This window comes from Perognathus longimembris, chromosome 17 (assembly GCF_023159225.1).
Source record: "Perognathus longimembris pacificus isolate PPM17 chromosome 17, ASM2315922v1, whole genome shotgun sequence".
NCBI lineage: Eukaryota > Metazoa > Chordata > Mammalia > Rodentia > Heteromyidae > Perognathus > Perognathus longimembris.
This window is the reverse complement of record NC_063177.1, coordinates 44538358-44557242: the sequence shown is the minus strand read 5'-3', so window position 1 is coordinate 44557242 and position 18885 is coordinate 44538358. Positions and strand designations below refer to the sequence as shown.

Here is an 18885-nt window from a genome sequence, read left to right as displayed (position 1 = left end):
ATAACTGATCTGCCACGTGCTGGTGGCTCACTGCCTGTAATTCTAGCTACCCAAGAGGCTGAGATCTGAGGATCACGGTTCAAAGCCAACCCCTGCAGGAAAGTCTGTGAGACTGTTCTCACCAATTAACCACCAGAAAACTGAATGTGGCACTGTGGCTCAAAGTGGTAGAATGCTCGTTTTGAGCAAAAACAACTCAGGGACAGCACCCAGGTCCCAGTTCAAGTCCCATGTCCAAACAAACAAACCAACACCTGATCTGAAATTCAGACTTACCTGGATTTATAAAGAGCTCCAAAGAATACTGGTGACCTGTGCTAGACCCCAGGGACAGGTGACTTCTCAATGAAAGCCACTAATTCTGTGACTCAAGCCCCCTTCCTGAGTCCTCTTCCTCATTATACCCTTTAACAAAGGCAGGGTTATAGTCCTGCTATAGTTTAGATCTTCAGTGTCTCTCAGAGGTCATGTGCCTTGGGCTCCAGCTTGGCACTATTGGGAGGTAGTGGAACCTTTTTAAAAGGTTGTGCCTAATAGAAAGTCTTCAGGTCAGTGGAGACTGCACTGCACTTGAAGGAGACTGTGGGACCTTCCAGACTTACTCCTTCCTTCCTTCCTTCCTTCCTTCCTTCCTTCCTTCCTTCCTTCCTTCCTTCCTTCCTTCCTTCCTTCCTTCCCTCTCTCCCTCCCTCCCTCCCTCTCTCTCTTTCTTTCTCCAGTCCTGGAACGTGGACTCAGGGCCTGAGCACTGTCCCTGGCTTCTTTTTGCTCAAGGCTAACACTCTACCAATTGAGCCATAGTGCCACTTCCGGCTTTTTCTGTTTATGTGGTGCTGAGGAATTGAACCCAGGGCTTCATGCATGCAAGGCAAGCACTACCGCTAAGCCATATTCCAAGCCCCCGAGATCCTTCTTTCTTTCTTTCACTTTCTACCTATGAGATGAATGATTTTGCTTTGCTACATACTCCCACATGCTGAAGAAAGTGAGGCACAAAAGCAGCAAGAGAAATCAGTCAGAGAACTCTCAGCATTCATGGTAATGTTTTGTTGTCACTGGTATGATCTGATTTGTTTTCTGAGCAGGTATCTGCCCTATGGAAGCAAGACCCTCTGCTGTGGGTAAGCCTTACTCCTACCTCCACTCCCAACTTTCATAGTTAATGGGTTTAAAATTACTCTGCTAGTATTATTATTTTTAATTGTTAGGCAGATTGGCAGGTATGAAGAGATATAACCATGTGAATCGTTCTTAGTCACTATGAAGTTTTGTTTTGTTTTTTGTTTTTTTGCCAGTCCTGGGGCTTGGACTCAGGGCCTGAGCACTGTCCCTGGCTTCTTTTTGCTCAAGGCTAGCACTCTGCCACTTGAGCCACAGCGCCACTCCTGGCTTTTTCTATATATGTGGTGCTGGGGAATCGAACCCAGGGCTTCATGTATACAAGGCAAGCACTCTTGCCACTAGGCCATATTCCCAGCCCCACTATGAAGTTTTTATGGAGTGGTCATAGCCAAGAAGTTGCTCCTCTGTGGCTTTAAGCAGACAAATACAGTGGCTCGTTCTGTGTGACTGTGACAAAATACTCAAACAACTTCAAGGGGGAAGTATTGATTCTGGTTCACAGTTTCATCATGGTAGGGAGGACATAGTGGCTCAGAGTTGTTCACAGTATGGCAGCCAGGAAGCACAGAGAGAGTACCTGTACTTTCAGACGTTCTCCTCTTTCCCCTTTTATTCCCCCTGGGTCCTAGCCTATAGGGTGGTGCCATTCATATTCAGAACGTCTTCCCCCTTTAGCTACTCCTTTCGGGAAACATACAAAGACACACTCAGAAAAAGTGCTTTACTAATCTCCAAGGTGCTTCTCAATCCAGTTAATGATCAAGATTAATGATCACACTGCCTTATCCATCATAGGTCCCCATTAGTGCAGAAACTGCACATCAACAAGTGAGGAAGCTGGGTGCAGCTGGGTCCTAGCTACCCAGGAGGCTAAGATCTGAGGATCACAGTTTGAAGCCAGCTCAGGCAGAAAAGTCCATAAGAATCTTACCTCCAGTAAACTACTGAGAAAAAGCTGGAAGTAGCACTCTGGCTCAAGTGGTAGAATACTAGCCTTGAGCAAAATAAGCTTAAGGACAGCGCTCAGGCCGTCCCAAGCCCCAGGACTGGCAAAAAAAAAAAAAAAAAAAAAAAAGGAAGAGAACTTTGACAGGTGCTACCTACTATGTGGATGAAACTAGAGGATTCTCTGTTGTGTGAAATATACTAGTGACAACATGGTTTCACTTCTGTAGCTTTTCTTTTTTTTTTAATTTATTTTTATTTATTTTGCCAGTCCTGGGGCTTGGACTCAGGGCTGAGCACTGTCCCTGGCTTCTTTTTGCTCAAGGCTAGCACTCTGCCACTTGAGCCACAGCGCCACTTCTGGCCATTTTCTGTATATGTAGTGCTGAGGAATTGAACCCAGGGCCTCATGTATGGGAGACAAGCACTCTTGCCACTAGGCCATATCCCCAGCCATACTGCTGTAGCTTTTCAACAGTAGTCAAAAGTCAGAGACAGGAAATAGAAATAAGCGGTGATATGAGATAGAGGGGGGAGGAATAAGTAGTTATTGTTTCATGAGTTTGCAGTTTCCATTTGAGAAGATGAAAACATTCTGGAGATAGGTGTGATGTTGGTTGCAGAACAATGTGCATAACGATGTTTCATAACTGTATAGTTTAAGTTTTACAATGTGTGTTTTATCACAATTTTTTTAAAAAGGACAGTGGAGCTAAAGTCAGATTGGTTGGTTGTTTTGGTACTTTGTGTGGGGCGGGGGAGAAGGCAGAGGCTGAGCCCATACAGGAAGCACGTGACCCACAGGTGCAGAGTGGAAAACATCTGAGTTAAACGTGAATTGGTGGCAGGATGGTGACATGTGTGTGACATGATCTGATTTGTGCTTTTGCTGAACCAGCCATACTTCCTCCGAGCAGGTGTGACTGATCTCCGGCTGCCCCCATCTGAGCCCACCAGGGTAAGTAGGGGCTCCTTGTTTATCTCTGCCTAAGCCTGGCCGCCAGAGAATTTTAGAACCTTAGTGTCAAGACCTGTGTTCTGGACCTTTCCTTTCTCTGGACCTCAGTTTTTCTCTGGGAAGCACCTACAGGAATTGGGGATCCCCCTTTCACAGGCTAGTTGTCTACCCCTGAAAGCTCCTGTTCTGCTTGGGCTCAAGCCCACCCACCTTGGTAATTTCCTGCTTGCTTTCCTCCTCCCCTTCCTCTTCTGCTGTGTTGTCTGGATAAACTGCTTTCTTACTCCTAGTTCCGCTTGGGGTATGCCTCCAGCCAACTGGGGTGATAGGCAGCGGTAGGGACAGTCCCTTCTTTCCCAGCAAGTGTGGTGAGTTCATGGTGAATATATCCTGGGAAAGGGATCCCATCTCAGCTGGAGAGAGGCTCCCCTAAACTGTGCTCACATTCACACAGATCCCTCCCTCCCTCCCTCCCTCCCTCCCTCCTTCTCTCCCTCCTTCCCTCCCTCCCTCCCTCCCTCCCTCCCTCCCTCCCTCCCTCCCTCCGTCTCTCCCTTTCTCTCTCCCTCTCTCTCCCTCTCTCCCTCTCTCCTTCTCTTCCTCTCCCTCCCACTTGAGCCACAGCTCCACTTCTGACTTTTTTGGTATTTAACTGGAGATAAGAGTCTCATGGACATTCTCACCTAGGCTGGCTTCAAACCTCAATCCTCAGATCTTCTCCACCTGAGTAGCTAGGATTATAGGTATAAACCACCGGCACACAGCCATGTCCAGCTTGTTTATGTCTTCTATTTTTACTGACAGATTTAGTATGCTAGTATTTTCTTTATCATTTTTGTTCTTCATGTGTGAGATTGGCTTTAGTGTCCTTGTTCATCCCGTACTTCTCTTATTAGGAGATATCTTTCCTGGTTTTGTTTTTTTTTCCCATTCCCAGAAAGAGTTTTAATCAAATTAGATTTATTGCTACTGGAACTTTTGTGCAACTACCTAAATCTGGCATTTTCTTTGTGGGAAGATTTTAGATTACCAACTCAATGTCTAAGAACCATTCAGGCATTTTTATTTCGTCTTAAATCTGATAAGTTAGATTTTCTGAGCTTTGTTCTACTTTGCTCCATATTTCATGGCATACATTGTTTATGGCCTTTCTTTGTTTTTATTTTTAATTATAGTAACATGTGTAAAATGTTCATTTATTATTTTTTAAATAAAGCACGCACACATTGTTTTGCCACTAATCTCCAGAGCCACTCTTACTGAAAGTACACATGAAATCACAACTCCCATTTCCTTTTTTAACCACCCATTTGGACTTTCCATTTCCCCTGACAGACCTCCATCACACTGCTTTCTGTTTCTTTTCTCTTTTTTTTTTTTTTTTTTGTTTCTTTTTGTGCTAGTCCTGGGGCTTGAACTCAGGGCCTAGACACTGAGCCACAGTTCCACTTCTGGCTTCTTTTGTAGTTTGAGGTAATGAATTTCATGGACTTTCCTGCCTGAGATGGCTTCGAACCCCATGATCCTCACTCAGATCTCAGCCTCCTGAGTAGCTGGGATTATAGGCCTGAACCACCAGTGCCTGGCTGATTTTCTTTTTTATATTGTAGTTTGGTTCAATTTTTGTTTCTATTGGTTTATTTGTTCCCTCTTTTTGTTTGTGCCAATACCGAGGCTTGAACTCAGGACCTCACACTCTTGCTTGGCATTTTTGCCCAGGGCTGGAGCTGTATCATTTGAACCACGCCTCCATTTCCCACTTTCACTGGGTAATTAGACATTAGGACTCTTATGGAATTGTTTGCCCAGGCTGACTTCAAATTTTGACCTTCTAATTTCAGCTTCCTGAGTAGCTAGATTTGTAGGCATGAGCTACCAGCACTAGGTTTGGACCTTCTTTGTTATTATTTATAAATAGGTCATACCAGAGCCTTGTCCAGAAATTTCCTCTAGCCTCTGCTATTCTGCCTTTTCCTCCTGGGGGTCTCCAGGGACTCTAGCTCCTAATAAACATCCTCACCCCTGTTCTGGTGGGTTTTGATCTAGTCACTCACAGTGGCTTCACACTTCCCTAGAGATGTGACCTTGGACATGTTACTCAATCTCTCTTTGCCTTGGTTTCCCCATCTGTAAGATAATAGCAACAAGACTCTACAGTTAGGAGGCTGATTAGTTATTATTTTAAGTGCTGAAGAGGATGGTCAGCCTGTACTACACATGGCCAGAGGTACACAGGTCCATTTCTATCAATGATGGCCCATGAATACTACAGCAGTCCTCTAAGATGACAATGGACCTAGAAAGTTCCTGTCACCCAGTGCATTCCTCGCACGTTTGTGGTGGTGGTGGTATAAACAAACCCATAGTGCTGCCAGTTATATTGAAATAGAGCACAAGGTGTCTGTGGCTCATACCTGTAATCCAATCTACTCAGGAGGCTGAGATCTGAGGGTTATGGTTTGAAGTCATCCTGGACAAGAAAGTCCATGAGACACTTCTCTCCAGTAAATCACAAAAAAATGACCAGAAGTGAAGCTATGGCTCAAGTGGTAGAATGCTACTATGCTCAGAGACAGTGCCTAGGCCCTGAATTCAAGCCCAGAACCAGTACCAAAAAAAGAAAAAGCTGGCACTGGTGGCTCACACCTGTAATCCTAACCACTCTGGAGGTTGAAGCCTGAGGATCGTGGTTCGAAGCCAGCTGGGGCAGGAAAGTAAATGAAACACTTTAACTCCAGTTAACCACCAGAAAACTGGAAGTGGCGCTATGGCTCAAAGTAGAAGAGCACTAGCCTTGAGCAAAAACTCAGGGACAGCACCTAGGCCCTGAGTTCAAGCCCCATGACCAACAAAAAAAAAAAAAAGAAAAAAGAAGAGCTTATAAAGCTGTACTGCACACCCTAAGTGAATGTAACACTCATCTTCTGTGAGTACACAACCATGAATCACCTAATGACAAAGTCCTTAGAATGTCTCCCCTCATTAGACAGAGCATAACACACATTGCTGTTTTATTATTGTCACCTCTCTTTGCCACCAAGTCTCCAAGCAGCAGTTCCTGTCCCTCTCCCCAGCCGTTCAGACCCAGGGCCACGCTCTTCTCCTCCTGCCTGCGGCCCTTTGCCAGCCCCAGGTGAGATCAGACTCCACAAACCCCTCCACTTTGGCCTCCTGTCTGCTGACCCCAAGCCGCACCCCTTCCTCCCTGCATCATTTCAAAGCCAGCAGCCCCCTCCAGGGACTTCCAGGCTGACAATGTCAGTGCTGGACATCTGCGAGCACAGCTATAAGCAGAGAGGGAAGGGCAGGACCTCCCTGTATCCTCCCAACCCAGGAAGAGCTGGCTCTCAACTGCCGATGCTGGAGCCTCCCTTTCAAAAAGTTCCTGCTGAAGTCCCCTTGAGAAAGCACAGGGGGTCTGCTCCTGTGCCACCGGGTCCCAAGGGATCTGGGGCAGACTTGGGCGAGTCAAGGCAGGACATGTGATAAAGGCTTTCCTGCCCATCAAAATCCATCCTCTTGCCAATGAGTTGCTTCTATAGATCCCTGGACTGGCTAGGAACTCTTCGTAGAAATAGATGCAGCTCCTCAGGTACTCACCCTTCCAGACTAGAAGACAGGACTGAAAACACCAACAGCCAGGTCCCTGCAGTGGGCCCAGGTGTAGGGACAGGTTGCAGCCACACTGGCCTCTGCTTTCCTGGGCCTGGAGCACAGGGACTTCAGTGGATATCACTTCCTGGGGCGCTGGGCCGCACAGGTTCGCTACCTTAGCTGTAAGGCAGGGCCAGGCTTGGACTGGGGACCAGGCAGGATATTAAGGTATATGAAGATGTGTGCTAGGCTCTAGCAGAAGAGTCTCAAGTTTCTGCCCAGGATCCTTTAGATAAGCCTAGATCTTGGCTCCTTTGCGATGGTGACTCCATGGCCTGACTTTGAATATTATCTTCCCAGAGGGGTCTCCAACAGGTGGCTGCGGGATTTGAGGTTCCTCAGGTCTATACCTTGGAGGTGTCATTGTGTCCTGTGCACATATCCCTGTGCACAGGGATCACACATGCACACGCATCAGTACACTCACCCATGATAGGCTCCCATTGCTAGCCTGGCCCCTGCCCAGGCTGTGCTCCTTCTTATCAGCTGCTTCCCAGCTTCCTCTGCCTAGATTCTTGGGGGCCTGAAGGCCTGTGCACGTGGCTTCCCGACCTCACATAATGAGAGGAAATGCAGTCATCAGCTCACAGAAGGGATTTCAGGCTGCGATTCCAGCCACTGCTCCCCAACTTGACTGCTGATCATCTCCTTTCAGGAGCCCCTGGCTCTTCCCCAGGACCCGTGGAGCCCACCCGAGATGTCTTTGTTTGGCTTCTGGAGCCTGCTTACAGCCCTTCTCATCCTGCTCTGCTGCCCAGGTAAGCCAGATGCCCAGATCCCCACACACGGCCATCTAGGTGTGGTCCTGTCCGCTGCACACCAGACAGGACATGTCCCATAGCTTCAGAGCGTATTGTGTATCAGAATGAATGGTAAGGGGAAGGAGGACACTCAAAAGGTGAAGGGACACAAGGACCTAAGGGCAGATGAGAGGGTGTGGGATTTAGAAAGGGCCTGGGTGATAGGAGAGGATAATGCCTGGTCAAAGTGAAAATGAAATCCCTTTCAGTGGGTAAAAGGGATTGGGAAGACAATGCCATCATGAGCTTTGTGCAGTCTGCCACGGGGACTTTTTTTTTTTCTGACTCCTCATGAACACTCAAGAAAAGGGAAGCTAGGCTACTTGATGGATGGAGAAACTGAGGCTCACATAGAAATGCACATAGCCCCAGGCTTTGCAGCCTTGGTGAACTCACCATACATTGGGGGAACTCTGGATTCAAATCCAGATCTGTCTACTTACAAAACCCTCTACCCTCTTTCTTTTGCTGGGGTCAGGGGAGGAGCTGGGGATTGAGCTCAGGGCCTCCCCCCTTATAGACGAGCATTCTACCACTTGACATTCCTACCCTTTCTCCAGCCCTATTGCTTCTTAATTTATTTTCAGATTGATCTCATTCTTCTGATCCTCCTACCTTCACCTCTCAAGTAACTGGGATTCCAAGTGTGCACCACTGTGCTCTTGTGCCAATTTCCTACATGCCACTGGCTGAAGGCTGAGCAAGCTGTGGGGGGGAGGTGGGAGGAGCCTAGGACATAGGCTGAGCCTAGCCAGTTGAGAACCCAGCACCCTCCTGGTCTTCAGATGGTGGAAGTGGATACTGAGAACTCAGATTCCTCCTGAAGGTCTGTTCTGTATGGGGCTTTATGTGAAACCTGGGCCTTGTAGTCTAGAAGCTCCAAAATGTCTTAGGAAGCATGAAGATGAATCTGAATCATTAATACAACAAGATATTTTGGAAGTAGTTCATTACCTTTCTGTCCCCATCTCCCCTGATTTCCTCCTCATTGCTGATCATTACTGACCCTGTTGCTGCCAACATACCAAGTATGCTTCCGATGGAGGCTCTCTGCATTGGTTCCATCTTTCACCTGGAGAGCCTTGCCCAGCTCCTTTGTCACTGTCCAAATGCATGATCTCAGTGAGGCCTTCTCTGACCACAGTTTCAAATGGTGTCCCTCCCTACCCCCTTCTCCCACATTTCCTTGCCCTGAGGTTCATGTCCTCCCAACATGCTAGATGTGCTGCTTCGTCCTTGTCATTACCTCTCTTCCTGGCCTAGCACAGTGCTGGAATCTGACAAGGGCTTAGAAGGCATTTGTGGAGAAAAGAAGGGAGGGAAGGACTAAGCCAAGAGCACAGCCCAGAGCTCACTCCATCCTCAGAGGGGAGGGCTTGCGTGGCTGGGCCTTGAGGGAGGTGGAGATGAGTTTGAGGAATTTGCTTTTGGAGCTGAAAGGCAGAGGAGCTGGAGGAAGGTGCAGCCAGAAGCAGGGAGAGGTTTGGGGGCAGCCTGGGGGGTGTTGCCCTGAGGCCCAGGTCTGACACTGGGAGAATCCAGCCATGCCTTTCTTCTTGGGCCTGTGGCCCTTGATTCTAGCCGCTGGTGGCAGAGAACTGCTGGTGGGCAACGGGCTATCTGCCTCCTGGCACTAATGTCTTCCAGGGTCTGGTGAACAGGAATTTGAGGTATACATGTGGCCAGAGAAGCTGGCAGTTGAGATGAGAGGGTCTATGGAAGTCAACTGCAGCACCAGCTGTCCCGAGCCTGATAAGAAGGGGCTGGAGACAGCCCTGGAAAAGACTGTCATAGAGGACCACCAGCAGTGGCAACAGTTCTTGATCTCCAACGTCTCCCAGGACACAGTGCTCTACTGTTACTTCATCTGTGCTGGAAAGCAGCAGTCCAAGAATGCCAGCGTCAGTGTATACCGTGAGTGGCTGGTTATAGGGGCCCTTCTTTCCCTGGGTCTTCAAAATGTTCTGGAAGCTGCTCTGTTACTGCTCCTAGACCCTCTTCTCATAGTTCCCTGGGCTCCTGGTGTGAGGACAGGCCAGTGAGCTCAGAATCTCACCTTGTTGATTAGACTCTTTGAGCCCTCTGGCGCCTCAGAAGCAGGCCACTCAAGTTTCAAGTCTTGCTCCCAGAAGGTCACTGTAACCAAGGTTTACACAGATCTGAAAGCCCTTTCCCAACATAGGGTTCCAAGTGCTTGCCACACAGCTCAGCTGCCAAAGCACCCTACATCCATGACAAGCAGTGGGGAGACCATATGAGTATGGGGCTTTCTCTGAGAGCCTTTTGCTTCATATGGGGGGAAAGTTGAGGTGTCACATGGCATTCTTATCTTCCCCTGAGGACACATGGAAAACACACACACACACACACACACACACACACACACACACACACACACACACACATACACACACACACACACACCTATGACAGAATTCTCTCAACACTTTGGCTCCAAGGCTGAGGCCCTCCCCATCACCAACATCAAGGGATCAAATGTCTAGAAAGTTGTGCTGAATCCAACTTAGTATTATATGGGGTAGGTATGGGGAAGGGAGACTCTAGAGCACTAGCACAGGTAGCACAGGCTCTGTTTAGTAGGTAAGGAAACATGATGGGCGTAAACTTGACCCTGGAGAAGCAAGACAAGTCTGACTCTAGTCTCTACCTCCTAAGTAAGAAATTTCACGCTCAGTTCCTTAAGGATCCCATTTCAATGAGCTCTCCCTTTCAAGTCTCTCGCAACATAATTAATAATAACTTTGATGGTTGACATCTGTATTTAATATCTAGAGGGGAAGGAGACAGATTCAGACTTTTGTATCTTTCCAACTGGCTGTACAGTTTGTTAGCTTCCTCTTAATCCACTCTCAGTTACCTCCTTCTTGTCTAATCTCCAAGTCTTGTCCATACAACTACCACACAGACACCATGTGGTACTTCACACTGAACTCCTTCCTTCCTTCTCTCTACACTCGAGCAGGCCAGGCCCCAGCCCACCGCCTCTCCCGCAAGTCTATCCGGGGACCTGAACTACTAAGAGATGGCGCTGGCCAGATGGAGCCCGCAGGGATTCAGGGACTCGCTTCCCCTTTAACCACACTTTCCTCCCTTGTCTCTTGCAGAGCGCCCCACACAGGTCACACTGAAGCTGACGCCCTCGAGGGTAGTGGTGGGCAAACCCTTCACCATTGAGTGCCGGGCGCCAGCCGTGAAGCCTCTCCAGAGCCTCACCCTCACCCTGCTCCATGGAAAGGAGGTCCTGCAGAACCAGACCTTTGGGGGTGCAGTGCCCACCTCCCAAGAGGCCGCCACCACCTTCAACAGCACAGCGCAGAGAGAGGACGGCCTCCTGAACTTCTCCTGCCGGGCTGAGCTGGACCTGCGCTCTCTTGGTGGGAGCCTCTTCCACAGCATCTCGGAGCCCCAGACCCTTGAGGTCTACGGTAAGAGCCGCCACAGACACCGTGAGGGAGATGGCGCTACCATTCAGCACCCTGGGGGCAGACAAATCCTCATTCTCCAATGCACTGGAGCACACACTTCATCTTGAGGTCATACTCCCCTTCATCCTTGGCTCTCTAGGTCTCTGGCCTGGGCCCCACTGTTCTAGAAGTCAAGAGAACTCCACTAGCTCTTGACGTTCTTGAGCCCCATGGTCTTGATCAAGGCTGTCTGCTGGTTTGGGCCTCGGTGCCTCTCTACAGTAAGGTTGGCCTGCTGGGTCTCTGCTGTTCATGAATGCGTGGACCAAAATGTTCTTCGTCACCAGGGAGTTTCCCTGAAGCTAACCCGGAGCTGCCTGAGGAGGGGCTTAATCTGGATTGGGCCCCATTCCACGGTGGCCAGCCACCACACGCTAGTCTCTGGGGGAGGCTGGCAAAAGGACCTCTGCCCTGCTTGGCCACCTTTCTTCTAGAGAGGCAGACACTATGGCCCGGTGCTCTCTACAGCCAGGATGGTCAGGGGGTGATGGCCTGGCCCCTGATGACTTGTGTTCTTCCCCAGAGCCTGTGCAGGACAACCAGATGGTCATCGTCATCACCGTCGTGTCGGTTCTGCTGTTCTTGTTCGTGACGTCTGTCCTGCTCTGCTTTGTTTTGGGCCAGCATTTGCACCAGAGGCGGACAGGCACCTATGGCGTGCTAGCTGCCTGGAGGCGGCTGCCCCGGGCCTTCCGGGCACACCCTGTATGACCCGCCTGGCCACTCCCACGGGGATGTTGGCACTCAGCACGGCCTCAGCCCAGGTTGAAGGACTATGACAGCAGCACAGGACTTGGGGACATTCTTTTCTAGCCTCAATATAGACCCTTGGACTTAACCCTGTGTTCTCTGTGTCTGTTCCTGGGATAACCATCAACAGCTGGCCTGGAGAAGGCACCAGATGTGGCCTTCTCTCCCTCAGTGTCTCCTTCGGTCTCCTTCCTGCCCTCTCCTTCACAAAGGTTTCCAGAGCCCAAGTCTGCCCTGAGCGGCCCCTCTCTGACCAGCCCAGGTCCCGGATGACCTCCCTCACTAGGAGTGACTGATTCCTACTAGGGGGAGGGGCATCCCCAGGGGGCTTTGGGCCAGAGGGCACTCTGGGCCCTCACACCATTCCTGAGAGCAGCACACAGCCCTGACTCCCTTTCTGGTAGCAGTTAGCTCCCCGGGGGGAAAGTATCACCCTTGGCTCAGCTCAAGGGTCTGGAAGGACTCTGTCTAGCCAGCCATTATGGAGGCCTTAACTTCCCTGGAGAAAGGAGTGACCCCCTCATTTCCTACTCCATTATTAAGCCAAAAGGTGACGCTATAGCCTTTATCATCCCAGAGAGAGTAGTGAAGGGCAGAGGTAGGCTGGGGCTTTAGTCCAGACAAACAATGGTGAGACCACATTGGTCTCACACAGCTTCTGGGCCTTGGGCAGGGCTTGCAGGAGCAGAGACCGGGTCAAGATGGCAGTGGGGTGGAGAGGGCCTGATCCACTGGGAGGCCAGGGCTCAGCTAGGGAGAAGGGCTGGGGTGTGGGTGCAGAGTTAGCCGACAGAAGAGAGCTGTGGAGGACGCCAGGATTGTTGAAGCCAGAAGGCCCTGGTGGATGAGCATTCTCTTCATGGCAGGCTCTCAGCGTCATAGTAGTCTAAGGAGATAACATCCCATCTAGCCTCCCTCCTGCCTCAGGAGACCCCGATGGGGACAGGGCGGTACCCACAGTGGGGATTGAAGGTGCTCCTCCTCCCCCCCCCCCCGGGCCCTCCCGCCTCCTGCTCCATTCCCAGGCCTGGCCTCACTGCCTTCCCACCAGGGCCCCTACCTGAAGCCGGGGGTACATCTGCACCCACAGTCCCAGTGGCACTGGGAGGAGGAGGTGGGGGCACATCTCTCCTGAGAAAGGAGAAAGAGAAAAAAGAACCCTTTGGAGGCCCAGGGGTGCCCCCTAGTGTTTCACCCATGAACCCCTGCCAGCTCTTTTAGCCCAGCCCCAGCCCCAGAGCGGGAAGCAGGCAGCACGTAGACCCCTCCGGGCCTTACTTACACCCCTCTTTGTCCAGAGGCAGGAGGCAGGTGCTGAATCCTGGGTTCATCCTGCCTGTGGGGATGGCTTGGAGGAGGGGGGAGGGGAGGGGCTGGCCAGGGTGACAGGGAACTCAGGGGGGACATGAGGCAGGGCAGGTAGTGGTGGTGGAACACCAAAGGCCCTTCCTCTTGAGTGTCCATCTGCTCCTCCCATTCTTTGCATTGGCCCCCCTGGTAGACCTGGGCATGCGCAAAGGGTGAGAGCAAGATGGTAACTCCGGCTCAGGCTCTCCCTGCCCAATTCCTCCGTCTCCCAGATCAGATATGTGTTATTACCATACACGAGCAAGTGTGCATTCACTATTTACGAGCAAGGCCCTTTGGAGACGTTTATTCCTTATTTTGTAGGTGGGAAAACTGAGGCTCCAAGAGGTTGAACAACTTAAGGTCTCACAGCTAGTAAGCAGCAGAGCCTAGGCTGGCGACATGGTAAGTGGTACAGTACCTGACAAGCAAGTACAAGGCCCTGAGTTCAAACCCCAGGACTGCCATAAAGAAATAAGTGGGAGAGCAAGTATGACCTCAGAGCTGGGCTAGGGAATCTACCGAGGTGCTCTTGCCCTTCAGTGATGGGGGGAGGGGGTCCCATCCCAGGGTCTCCTGGGACCTAGGAAAAGAAGCCACAGCAGCTCCTCCGTGTCTCCTTATGTCTGGTCGTCCTGAAAGGAACTTTCTGGGTTGGGAGTTGAAGACTCCTCCCTTCCTGAAGAGCCTTGCCAAAGGGATTTAGCCAGAGAGGTATGCACTGGCTTCCTGCTCCTCCATGCCCAGAACGTGTTCTCTAGTGGGGGACCCCAGCAGGTCTCCACCGGGGGCCCCCACCCCCACGCACCTGCGGGTCAGGCAAGTCTGGCCCTGGGCTCAGCGCCTCCGCTACCAGGCGACTCAGCAGCAGCTGGTGCATCTGCGCATTCTGCAGCATCATCAGTTCCAGCAAGTCTACAGACCCGGGGTGGGGGGGGGGCCCAGCAAGCACGCCCGGGGCTCAGCATGCTCATCAGGGCTTCCCTGGCCAGCCACAACCCCCTGCCCCCCTCCTGCACCCCAGTCATTCCCATGCAGAGCTCCCAGGCCCCCAAAGTGGCAGGGATGGGGGAGTAAGGGGTGGGGAGGAGGGGCTAGGAGAGTGCTCAGGGCAGAGGGGGAATGGCAGGGTGACCCCCAAAATCTCACCTTCCTTCACACGGCCCGGCTGCAGGGGTATGGGTGGGACCCACGGGAGGGGCTGCAGGATGGTCACCCAGGGCTGGGGGTGTGAGCCAGGAGACTTAGCCCAGCCACATGGGAAAGGCCTGGAGCACATGGTGCCAACACGCCCTGCCAGTGACTCACCGTCCCCACCAGGGCCCCCTCTTTCCCTGTTCCAGCCTCTTCCTTTCATTCGGGGCCCCATCTCCTCCTATATGCCCTTCAAAATCCAGCCTCTCAGCTCCCTGGTCACCCCAGTCAAGGCAGCCTCTGCTTCCCGCCTCTGCACTCACCGGCGGGGCTGCACTCTGTGGCGGGGTGCTACCCCAACTTCTGCTGTCCCCGGAGGCCATGGTCTGCACCTGTGAGTCCCTGTTACCTGGGCAACACAGGTGACACAGAGGTAGAGCTCCTCCCAGCGTGCCTAGACCCGCCCAGGTTCCTGCTGCCTGGCCCCAGTCCTCCTCTCCAGCTCAGATCCTGTCCCCCCAACCCCACCAGCCCAAGGCCTGCCCCCCCACCAACTCCACTTCCAAACCCCTACCCCAAACTGGGGTTCTCTGGGTTTCCTGCTTTACTGTATTCCTCCCTGTACCTGGCACCCTTGCCCACCCGGCACTGTTTATTGAGTGAGAGAGGAAGTGACCAGCTGAGCAGGCTTCATTTCCCGATCCCAGAGACCAAACTGTGCAGCTGAGCTCAACAGCAGCAGAGACAGGAGCAGGCCTGGGTGCTGCGCAGGTGACAGGGGCCCCGGATTCTGCTCCCTGTCACTCTCATTCGGGAGAGGGGCATCCTGAGGACAGATACACTGGTCGACTTCACAGAAGAGGTCGGGACTCTGGCCCCCAACACCTTATCTCTCCCTGTAGCTGTGTGTTTACACCCAGCTTCCTGGCCAAAGTGAGCCCTTGAGCCCCCCCTTCCCCCCCCCCCCCCCCCGCCTAAGGTAGAGAAGGTGGGCAGCTTAGCTCTAGTGTCCCCAGATCTCCTCTGGGCATGCATTCCTCCCACAGGAAGTTAGCAAGGTCGCCTTTGCTTACGAACAGGTGAGAGGGGAGATCTATTTCGGCAGCTGTGACCATCCGAAGATAGGCCCAGAGCCGCAGTCAAGGAAAATCCTGACAGGAAGCTGGGATTAGCACCCGGGCAGTGGCCCTGCCCCCACCCTACACTTCACTTCTCTCCAGCACAGTTGGAATGGAGAACCAGAAGGACCACTGCCATCTCCCACCTTTGCTCTCTAGTCCTGCCTCCAGGAGAGAACCACCTCAACAGCCGTACAGCTGGGATGTGGGTACTGTGGCCATGGGCCCAGGATGGGTGGAACACACTCCCTCCCCTTCTCATGCCAGATAGAGAGCCAACTAGTCATGGAGATCACCATCAACAAAGCTGGAGAGGGGAAGGCCCAATGCACACAGGGACCCACCCGAACACTGGGCGATGCCCTTCTGGATTCCAGTACTGGGGGGTTGAGAAAGCAGAGAGAGCAGAGGTTCAGAGCATGCAGTCCTCAATAGGTGAAACACACAGGGAGGGATAATGAGGCGGGAGGTGTGGTTCAGTGGTAGAGCTTACAAGGCTGGAAGGAAAGAAGAAAGGAAGAGAAGGGAGGGAGGGAGAGAGGGAAAGAAGGAAGGAAGAACCCCTCCATCATGGGGGAGTAGGGAAAGCGGCACAGGAGAAGAAACAGTCCAGGCTGCCTATATCTCTGTAAAGGTACAGGAATGGACAAGGCCCACGATGATCGGGTAGATCTCCATGTCTTCTCCACAGTGGTGGTGGGGCTAACCCAGGTCAGACTAGCACCCCAGTGTGGACCATAGGTGTCGCCATATGCATGAACAAGAGCCATGGGCAGCTTTGAGCAAGAGAGAAATAAGGGGTAATGGGCGTACTTAGGAAGATTCATCTTGTTCCTCACATCATTGCTTATGTCAACCACAATCTGAAATAATAAATGTCTCCTCAGGACATAGCCTTCCAGCCATGAATAATTTTGGCATAGAAGATCTTTTTTGTGTATACAGGGTACTAGGACTTGAACTCATGGTCTCACATTCTCACTTAGCTTTTTCTCTCAAGCCTGAGCCATACCTGCATTTCAGGGTTGTTGGTTTTTTTCTTATCTCACTGGCTTTTTGCTGATTAAATGGGAGATAAATGAGTCTTTCAGATTTATCTATCTAGACTGGCTTCAAACTGTGATCTTCAGGTCTTAGCCTCTTGAGTAGTTAGAGTTACAAGCATGAGCCACTGGTACCCAGCTGGTATAGAATATCTACAGAATATTTTTATCTATGTGAAAAGGTGTCTAGGGCTGGGGATATGGCCTAGTGGCAAGAGCACTTGCCTCGTATACTTGAAGCCCTGGGTTCGATTCCCCAGCACCACATATACAGAAAATGGCCAGAAGTGGCACTGTGACTCAAGTGGCAGAGTGCTAGCCTTGAGCAAAGAGAAGCCAGGGACAGTGCTCAGACCCTGAGTCCAAGGCCCAGGACTGGCAAAAAAAAAAAAAAAACACCCATAAAAAAAAAAGAAAAGGTGTCTAAAGGATGGAATGGAAAAAAAAAGTCAGTAGGCATAGTTAGATCTTAGTATTTCTATTGCTTTTAGTGATTTCCTTTGACAATCTATTTAAAATCCTTTTAGCTACAGACTCACTCTGCTCAGTCCTTTCTAAAGATCAATCTGATTGGTAAGATCTTATTTTTGTCTTAAAATCCGTATGTGTAGAGGATGTAGCTGAGGGCAACTGCATGAACTTAGCAAGTGAGAGGCCCCTGCTTCTTTGTCCAGCATCAGAGAGATGGAGATGGCAATGGGGGGAGAGAGAGAAAAAGAGGAAAGGCAGGAGGGGGAAGGAGAGATCCACCTGCAGAAAAGCTGTTAAGCCCCCCTCTATCCCTCTGATCTGTAGTTGGTCCCCACACTTACCTGGCTCCACATTTTCTGCCACAGACGAGGCAGGCCCAAAGGCCCGGGAGCACTGTCCAGCAATTCAGGGTAAGTGTTCTCCCCAGCGGAACCACGCCAAAGTGTCTTTTACACAGCTTCTCAGGTGTACCCCATGGGCTTAAGCCTTAGTCACTCTAGTTGCTCCCTCCTGACTCACACCCAGTCGGTTGTGACCCTCCCCTGTCCCTTCCCACTCCAGCTCAGTGCTCCCTGGACCTCGTTCCAAACAAAATCACGTGCCCCCAACCCTTTCCTCAGGGTCACCTTTGGAAGGTGTTTTTCTACTTTATGCCCCCCCCCCCAGTATAAACTCATGACTAAAGCTACATTTGGTTCAGAGAAATGAAATACTGAACTAGACATTGAAGAAAATTCATCTGGGCATCAAATAGCCAAGAGATTCAACCAAAGCGAAGCTGGAGCTGGGGAGGTCAGCAAGGAAGTGGGCCTCCCTCCCTCCAGCCAGGCGAGCTGGAGGGTCTGTGGGAAGCAGACAGGGGTGGGTGAGCGTCAGGACCAAGTGTAGTGGTGCACAGCTGCCATTCCGGCACTCAGGAGGCCAAGGCAGGAGGATCTCAAGTTTGAGGCCACCTTGGGCTTCACAGGGAGTTTTAGTCCAACCTGAGCTACATAGCAAGGCCTTATCTCAAACAAAGCAAAAACCCTGCATGTCAACACTGTGCAAAACTTGTGCTTTGGGATACAGGGCTGAGGTGGAAATGATCTGAGTAGCCACGTCCAACCAGAGTTCTTCCTTCTTCCTTCCTCCTCCTTTTCCTTCTTCTTTCTTCTTCCTTCTTTCTTCTTTTTGGTGCCAGTATTGGAGCTTGAACTTGGGGCCTAGGTGTTCTTTCTTAGTTTTTTTGCTCGAGTGTGGTGCTCTACCACTTGAGTCACAGCTCTACGTCTGGCTGTTGGGAAGCTCATTGGAAATAAGAGTCTCACAGACTTTCCTGTCAAGCTGGCTTTGAACCCTCATTCTCAGATCTCAGCCTCCTGAGTTGCTAGGATGACAGGTGTGAGCCTCCCAACTCCTAGCTGTCTGTGATCTTTTGCCTGTGGAGCTAACAGCAGCCCAGCAGAGCAGAGCGGAGCAGGCAACTTGCTGGCTACTTCCTTGCCTTGTTTTATTTTCTTTCAGACATTGGACACTCCACCTACTTCCTTTCCTTTTTCCCCCCTCCCGCTCAGCAGGAAGTCTTGTTTGCATCTTTGCATTTTGTTTTGTTTGGTGTGTGTGTGTGTGTGTGTGTGTGTGTGTGTGTGTGTGTGTGTGTGTGTGTGTGTGTGTGTGTGTGTGTCCCAGACAATTTGTACTGAAATGCAGTATCCCAAGACATCTTGTGCTCCCTATTGCCTATTTCTGGAAATAAGCTAAAAATGGAAAAAGATTTATACTCAAATGTGTTCCTCACAGTGTTATTTTTAAGAGTGAACACTGAACATTACCCAGTGTCCAGTAATAGGGGAATGATTGAGTAAAGGAAGGTCATTCACTCAAAGGAATGTTATACGGTCATTCAAAACCATGGAACTGGAAAGATTAGCTCTCTCCATGGAGAAGAAAAGCCCTTTTCTATGAATCTGGGTGGCAGTTTCAATGCTCACTTTTGGCGTAGGGTAGGAAATATCATTGAGAGAGTAATCAAGCAGAGTCCTTTTCCTAGGCTCAGTTCCTAAAGAGGCATAAACTGGA

At 50.9% G+C, this 18885-nt stretch overlaps 2 protein-coding genes across 8 annotated transcripts; one reads left to right on the top strand and one right to left on the bottom strand.

The window, feature by feature from the left end:
• The first annotated feature begins 2895 nt into the window (after nucleotides 1–2895).
• Icam2 (intercellular adhesion molecule 2) lies at nucleotides 2896–11798 on the top strand. Of its 4 annotated transcripts, XM_048366818.1 has the most exons (6): nucleotides 2907–3025; nucleotides 3316–3393; nucleotides 7335–7437; nucleotides 9127–9393; nucleotides 10602–10925; nucleotides 11488–11798. In XM_048366818.1, the coding sequence occupies exons 3-6, from the start codon at nucleotides 7377–7379 to the stop codon at nucleotides 11673–11675; spliced, it is 840 nt and encodes a 279-aa protein (XP_048222775.1). In that variant the 5' UTR covers nucleotides 2907–3025; nucleotides 3316–3393; nucleotides 7335–7376; the 3' UTR covers nucleotides 11676–11798. The 4 variants fall into 4 exon arrangements, with proteins under 4 accessions (XP_048222774.1, XP_048222775.1, XP_048222773.1 ...); XM_048366817.1 differs by lacking the exon at nucleotides 3316–3393 and having other exon boundaries at nucleotides 2896–3025; XM_048366816.1 differs by lacking the exons at nucleotides 2907–3025; nucleotides 3316–3393 and having other exon boundaries at nucleotides 7140–7437.
• A 466-nt stretch (nucleotides 11799–12264) lies between these two features.
• Prr29 (proline rich 29) lies at nucleotides 12265–17344 on the bottom strand. Of its 4 annotated transcripts, none has more exons than XM_048366820.1 (9): nucleotides 17169–17344; nucleotides 15460–15692; nucleotides 15269–15346; nucleotides 14519–14604; nucleotides 14211–14329; nucleotides 13870–13976; nucleotides 12997–13217; nucleotides 12775–12845; nucleotides 12265–12600 (listed from the first exon to the last, which is right to left on the bottom strand). In XM_048366820.1, the coding sequence occupies exons 3-9, from the start codon at nucleotides 15308–15310 to the stop codon at nucleotides 12572–12574; spliced, it is 675 nt and encodes a 224-aa protein (XP_048222777.1). In that variant the 5' UTR covers nucleotides 15311–15346; nucleotides 15460–15692; nucleotides 17169–17344; the 3' UTR covers nucleotides 12265–12571. The 4 variants fall into 4 exon arrangements, with proteins under 4 accessions (XP_048222777.1, XP_048222778.1, XP_048222779.1 ...); XM_048366821.1 differs by having other exon boundaries at nucleotides 15460–15620; XM_048366822.1 differs by lacking the exon at nucleotides 15460–15692.
• Nucleotides 17345–18885: the final 1541 nt, after the last annotated feature.